This window comes from Doryrhamphus excisus, linkage group LG1 (genome assembly GCF_037039965.1).
Source record: "Doryrhamphus excisus strain RoL-2023G ecotype Guam linkage group LG1, RoL_Dexc_Guam_v1.1, whole genome shotgun sequence".
Taxonomy (NCBI): domain Eukaryota; kingdom Metazoa; phylum Chordata; class Actinopteri; order Syngnathiformes; family Syngnathidae; genus Doryrhamphus; species Doryrhamphus excisus.
In genome coordinates this window covers 11,107,709-11,114,966 of record NC_136357.1, presented here as the reverse complement: position 1 = coordinate 11,114,966, position 7,258 = coordinate 11,107,709, and the positions used below count along the sequence as shown (strand labels likewise).

General features: G+C 39.9%; 1 protein-coding gene across 1 annotated transcript in view; it reads left to right on the top strand.

The window, feature by feature from the left end:
• The first annotated feature begins 601 nt into the window (after window positions 1-601).
• LOC131130853 (RNA polymerase II elongation factor ELL2) overlaps window positions 602-7,258 on the top strand; it is a 29,942-nt gene continuing 23,285 nt past the window's right edge. Inside the window, exons 1-2 of the mRNA XM_058074920.2 lie at window positions 602-764; window positions 4,269-4,316. Coding sequence (XP_057930903.2) covers window positions 627-764; window positions 4,269-4,316 — 186 coding nt within the window. The 5' untranslated portion in view covers window positions 602-626. The remainder of the gene's footprint in view (window positions 765-4,268; window positions 4,317-7,258) is intronic.

The following is a 7,258-nucleotide window of genomic DNA, read 5'->3' as shown; positions in this document are numbered from 1 at the left end:
GTCATGTTTGTTGTCAGCAGATGATAGCAATTTGGCAAAGTTTAGCTACTAAGGTCAGCTTTCATTGAAGTATATCAGATTGTAACAACAGAATGATGTGTGTGTGTGTGCGTGTGTGTGTGTGTGTACAAGCTTCACACATGTACAAGTCTATGAGACAGTTGCAAGTGACAGCCATGTACGACATTCAGTTTATTATTGAAGTGCCTGGCTATGTTTAATTTGTAGGTTCTTTCAAACCACCATTGCAGTGTATGTTAGCCGGTATTGGTTTTCTTATATTTGTAGTAAAATTGTCCTATAAAGGCTTAGTGCTGTCTGCCTTTCTGCTGTGTGTGTGTGTTGGTGCTTACAAAGAACAACCCTCTACACACATACACACACACCAACAATCTAGTTTCCAGCTAGGAAGAGCAAAAAAGATGAATAGAATATCAGTCTGGGACGTGTAAGGCTCAACAGGGCAACGAGTGTGAACAGAAAAGCGAAAGTTAAAAAAAAGGTTGTCGCTGTAATAGGTGCGTGGCGTGCGTGCCTCTGTGCATGCTCGTGTGTGAACCTGGCCCCACCCCCCGTATCATGACGTCACACGGTAGGCTGAAGCCAGCAAGCGTTCAGTTGTAGAAATGGCAGCCCTGAGACAGGAGCGTCGCTACGGTCTCTCCTGCGGCAAAATCAACAAAAACATCCCCAGCAGAACTCTTTACCACGTCAAACTCACTGACACGGCAATCCGGACTCTCGAAGCTTTCCAGAACCTTAAGGTAAGACAATACAGCTGCTTGACATGTTTTTTTCCTCTTTTTTTAATCGCTTCCCAAAGTCCAGGAACTGTAAAATTCCTGCTAAGAAACTAGTTTTATTCCTACAGCCACAGGGATAAAATTAAAACTACACTAGTGAAAGTGTCTTGGTAAAAAAAAAAAAAAACAGTGCTCAGTTTTCCCCTGCTAAATAAACAGACGCTTGGTTTATTTTGGATCATAACAGAACACACAATATACTTTGACGAATGTAGGGATTTGATCAGATTCTCTCATAAGCCATCAAAACAAATTGTTTTCAGCAGAAAGAAAAGCCGATCTAATTTAGAATTGTGCTTGTTTACCAAGGAATAATCCCCACACCACCAAGCCCCTAAAAAGTTGCCATATGACAAGAGGTTTATTTCCTAAATGTCTTTACCTAAGTGGTGAATACATTTCAGCCATAATGAATATTTTTGTATATTACCAAACAAGGAAATATTTATTGCGTCCATATATAAAACTCACAGATAAACACCAATACATTGTAGCCTACCCACATGTAGTGCATGATATATTCAGGATTGTAAGGTGTTTTGTAAAGTTCCTTTAGCGTTAACATATATACAGTGTGTATATTTTTAAATGTCTGTTTTAACAATGTGTATGGAAAGTGGGAATGGTATGTGGCAATGGCTGCTCTCTGGGTGGCACTTGTAGCTGGGATCTAGTGTGTGTTATTGTTTGTCTTCTTGCCCTTCTCACCACTGGAAGCGCGCCCAGCTCACTGGGACTCACTGGGCTGTGAAGCACAAAGCCTTAAACTAAACTGCACCTTTCCAAAAAAAAAGTTTGCCAAGACCCTGAACAGACAGAGCAGAGAAAATACTTTTAAAATGTGTGCCCACAAAGGAGGTATGGTGGGTTGTCATTTGAAGATTATCATTATTTTATGCAAATTACCCTATTTAGAGCTCAATTAAGCCATGTGTAAAACATGGACAAATAATTGATTAATCAATAGCTTGTAAATAATGCATTAACACTCAATAGCAGAGCTGTAAATGACAACAACATTGAAGTGTACAGTTACTGTATCAGTGCACTCACTTGTTAACAATTTACATTATTGAGTCAATATATGGACACAGTCTAATGATTTCAAAATGTAGATTTTTGTTAAATAATGCAATATAGCATTGTCAATACGATCTTTAATAAGCTACTTTATTCCCTTGTAGTAAACCTTAAGCTAATTGTATGACAAATAACACGTTTCTTACGGGTCCTAGTTATTTTATTGCATGCAATATCCAGCTGAATGGCGGGGAAGAAAATCAGAACAATGCTCCCCAACAGGGAGGACATTTCCCCAAACCATTAATAATAAATTAAAAGCCCTGTCAATCACTGGCACAGCTGTACTTCACAGATAATAGCCTCATCCTATTAACCATCTATCATGCTGCCTTAAAGGCAAATACGTAATCTTTTTTTTACATTTTTTTGTAATATTTCTTAATAAGTAGAGGCAAGGGGAAAATATTAGTTGGCTCATGGCAGATCAACTTGTAAAAAATGGAAGCCTTTTAATGAAATATAATTGGTTTCAGAAGGAGGTATTTCTGTCCTCAGGGATCCATCGTGGCCCTTATTCGTGTAATCATTTAGTGAAGAAATCAGCTGCAACCACTCGCTGCCGCTCCTCCACCCCTGACCTCACAAACAATTGACACGAGTAAAGTTTTCTGTAGACCGATTAATCACACGCATTCCTGGCAAGATTAGGCCCATAAACCCTCGGACTGGATGCAGAGATTTGACAGAGTTGGGAGGTCAGTGCTTGGATGGGAAATTGGCAAATTGTTGGCCACATTTTTTGGCATTTACTGCAAAGGAAGGTTTACTCATCACGCATCATCAGGCAGCTTCAGAACTGCAACATTGGCAGGGTTACAAGAAAGGGCGGGATGAAATTTGATGATACGTCTTGATGCTTCCTCTTTTTTGATGTTTATATTCTCATTTCAACAGCAGGTGCTATAAAATATCCCTAAACTCTTGTCATTACCTTCTTGTCAGTTGAGCTTGAGCCGTGAACAAAACCGGTTCTAAGATGCAAACAGTGACATTTTGTTGTGATTGTGTAGTCCTCAACCATGCTATGTTGTCATAGTTGCTTCATTTTTGTTAGTTAACAGAACAAGCAACAATTACAACTTAGTGGTGCATTAGAAACTGCGTTTCTTTTAGTTTTGCCCATAATCCACAGTCCTTATGTGAGACATGAGCACATGTTTTTCTGTACATTCTAAAGATACAAAAACAGATTAAAAAAAAGGCAGCTAAGAGTGCACAAAATGGGACACAACTATTCCGCCTGTAAATCCTTCTGAAAAAAAAAACTCAAAAAAAAAATACATAATGTGATCTGCATCTTAACCAAGAAGAACTACTTTGCTGGCGCAGTGACACCTTGCTACACTACACCGGCTAGGTACTAGCTGGCTCGCGACCAGCTTCACCACACACTTCCACAGAGCGCCATGCTCACAACATGTCAGGCCAATACCATAAGGTGCTAAATATCTATGCTACATATTGGAGCTGTTGCCACTACTGCTGTGTTTTTGAGTTTGGAAAAAATTAATACTAGATGTGTTCGTTTCTATGTTGCTATGTAAAATCGATGCGTCCAGGAAGATAGTAATGATAATGCATGTACCTGTTATTACATGGTCGTTGGAGGTGTTTTATTAGCAGGCTTTGTAGGTGTGTCCCATGACGTACATTATTAATGAGCTGCCTCTTTTTAGCTGTTTTTAAATCTTTAGAACATACTGAAATGGGTATTCATGTCTTGCAAAGGGATTATGGTGCTTGCTCAAATTTTACAGTCAGTGTGTACTACATTTTTTGGTGATTTTGTGTGTGAGAAATTTCAACCAATCTTATGTTAAAACAGTGCTACCATGTGGTGTTTGTCTAAAAAAAATAGCAGAGGCAACACAGTATGTGTTGTAAATGTTTCACAATTTTGTATCTTGTTCGTTCATTGGCTGGCCAGATTTGTAATTTGGGGGTACATTGCTAGAAATTACAAGAACTAACACACATGCTAGAGTTTTTATTTTTATTTTGCTCTGATGCTGTGCTTTAGCTCTGAATGTTACAGTATTATGCTCCACAGTCCCCACTTGGTTGCAGCAGTCCATTTTCTTTCTGCCCTCAGTCTACTTTTGGATAAAATGTGTCTACTTACCACAGCTTACTACCATATGTGACAAGTATATACAAGAGCTTGTCTTGGTCTTCTATTATTGTCAGTTAGCTTTTCCCTAGTCACGCCTAGTCAAGAGCTGATCTTGTTCTATGAAGAGGAAAATCTATGAAATAATGGTAAACTGACCAAACTGTACCGGCAATGACATTGTGTTTATTGTAACATTGCTTGCCTGTGGTAAAGTATCATAAACTGTCATGTGGATCATAACATCAGTGACTTTTTGTTTTCTTTTGCAGGCATCACTATCCAATCAGCCATCTATTTGCTTCAAGGGGAGCCAGGGGGTAAGTCCAATCGCATACATTCTCTCGTGCATCAGAAATCGAAAATGTGAACCCACTGCTTTAAGTGCTAGGGAGAGGTCATTACTTCGAGCATTCAGTGACAAATATCTTGCAAGAGGACATTCCTATGAAGGAGCAGCAAAGAGAAAGATCCTCCCACAGCACTGCATGGCTGGCTGCTTCACATTTACCTCACACTCGTCCGCTTCTAAAAGAAGTCTCCCTAATCCCCGCAAGAGCCGATTGCCTGGACGAAAGTGACTTTGCTGTGTACACAAATACTGGCCGTGTGTGCTCCCACAGGCCCATAGACAGGGTACACTATACCCCCAGGCTGCTCGCCAGGTTACTGGGTCAGGCCTGCAACTGGGGAAGCTTTGTTCAGGGAGGGGGGTAGAGAGGCGGCGAACCCCAGGGAGCCCCATGCCTCCATGCCTGTTGTCTGAGTGCAGACATGAAAGCTCTGACTTACAGTAATTGTGCAGGGACGTCGGAATTCTTCTCTGGAAGCATGCAAAAAATATCCAAACACGTGAAAATACATGTACACATAAAAGGAGTAGCTAATTAGCATATGGTGCTTATATGTTAAGAGTGAACATGTGAAGTATGCTTTATATAGATTATTTAAGTATCCTTTGAATAGGATTTGGTGATTATATCTCAACTGGCACATTATACATTCAAATTGCTTTGAGAAATTCAAGCTGCAGACCCCCCCGCCCCCCACACACACACACACACCCGACGACACTCCCAGAGCTGGACGATTGGGCATTAATGAGAGAGCGGCAGCCATTGGTAGTGGGGAGGCCAGATTAAGCTGTTAGTGAGGGGGAGGTTGTTGGTGAACATGGTAGTCTGGCATACAACACAGCAAGAGGATAAGCAGTATCTGTGTCTGCAGGTTGGAGGCTTGGCAAGACATCATCCCAAATTACTATTTAATTGTATCCAGCTTTTCCAGAAATGTTCAATAGGTCATGAGGGGCACGCGAGAAGTTCCTGACTGACATTTGCCACTTGTGATCTTTTACCTCATAACTCCTTGTCATGCTTCCCTTTAAAAAGGAGCACATCCAGGGCCCACCAAAAACCAAAGGAATTCTTCAAATCACTGTTCTGGCATCTATCCAGGGCCTTGTGGTATCAGGGGCCCGGGCGCCTACGGAGAAATAGTGTGCTGAGGTTTTTTTGGTGGGCCTCTTTCTATGACTGACTCCGCAGCGTTTATCCTGATTATTGTAAAGTGTATTGTAAAATGTAAGCATATCTGTTTAGTACCATACTTCCATAGTGGGCATGGCTGCTTACAAATTATTACATAAATACAGCCTGAACTGATCAGTATCTTACATGTGAAAATGGGGCAGAAAAAAGGTGATGCAATGAGACCCAAATGAGAGTCAAACCAGTGCAAGGAGCTCAAACATTTGAGAGGAAATTGTGGACTTTGAAATCATCACTGGGGGGGATGAAGGAATATATTCAGAGCGGCTCGGCGTTCCCATGGCCAGGAATTTCACATCCCAGTGAGGATTCCCTCTCAGTGCTAGCTTGCAACACGGCCTGTTTGGTGGAAGAACCCGAATAGTATACGAGCTTCGTAACAACACATTTAAGGCTGACCATTAAGAATTGTGCTCCGTAAGTAAATGTAACGTGGAAATTTGAAAAGGTTGTTGAAAATATTTATTGTTTTATCATTTCACTAATCTTTTATCATAATCAGATATTTATCTCTCTATTATCTATTGAATCATATAATTATCTGGTTCTCAATTGGAATTCAATTGTTGGGGGCAGGGGGGGAGGCTACAAAAAAATTGTGCCCCCTTTGGGATCGTATGAAAATAATTGAGAAGAATTGGACTATGGGGAAATTACAGTATTGACCTGAATATGAGGCTATGAGACATTTTGCTTTAAAACAAAACATGACTTTCTTTCATGGTAACTGGTATTTATTGATATTTTTGAAAAATAGTTTTGCGGATCAAATAAGAGGCATTTTAGGACTTGAAAAATGTAAAAAGAACTATGATTTTGCAATAAGAACACGGAATAAATTGAACCCATATGTCCCATATTCGGGTGGACATTTGGACGATGTTGCATGCTAAGAATTTGGTCATAATTATTAGAATTCAATATACTGTGATCAAATCAATATACAGTCATTGGAAAAAATTATGATACCCTTGTTTCTTCACTTTAAAGTACATTTGTTTGGACGGGCATAGTAATGATAATATAAATAGCTCATAAGAGTTGAATTTAAGAGATATGGTTTTCTTAATTTTTCCCAAATCACTTATATTCTTACATTAATAACTATAACATTGTATTTATGTATTATGAGCTATTTTGGTTGTCATCCTTATATTTGTCCAAACAACTGTACCTTTAGTTGTACCAGGCATTAAAATGAAGAAAAAAATGAGTAACAAAGTGGTCTGATAATTTTTTTCCATGGCTGCATATTTGCAATATATTTTCATGTTGTTCAATAAGGCCTCATTTAGATAATAAGAAAACATATTGCAAAGTAAAACATTTCTTAGAGTCACAATCAGTGTTGTGCATGAACATGTGTAACATTGTACCTCAATACTATATAGTGAGCTTGCAACAGGAGTGTTTAATCATTGAATTGCAGTTGTGTGTCTTTGTATGTTTTCAGCTGTCACTCAAAGCCAGCGGCTGAGGGGAATTGAGTGGTACTCTTAGATACATTCTGATGATGTGTGTGTGAACGTTCAATAACCAACATCCCCCAACCCCACCCCCAACCGCCCTCTTGATTATTGTGCCATTTCACCATCGGGGCCCTCTACCTAGCACACACCACGTACACACACATGCTTTGCACAGACTGTACCCCCCCCCTCCTGCCTACCAATTGCATCGCTTTGCTGCACACTGCAAATGAGCCTTTTTGC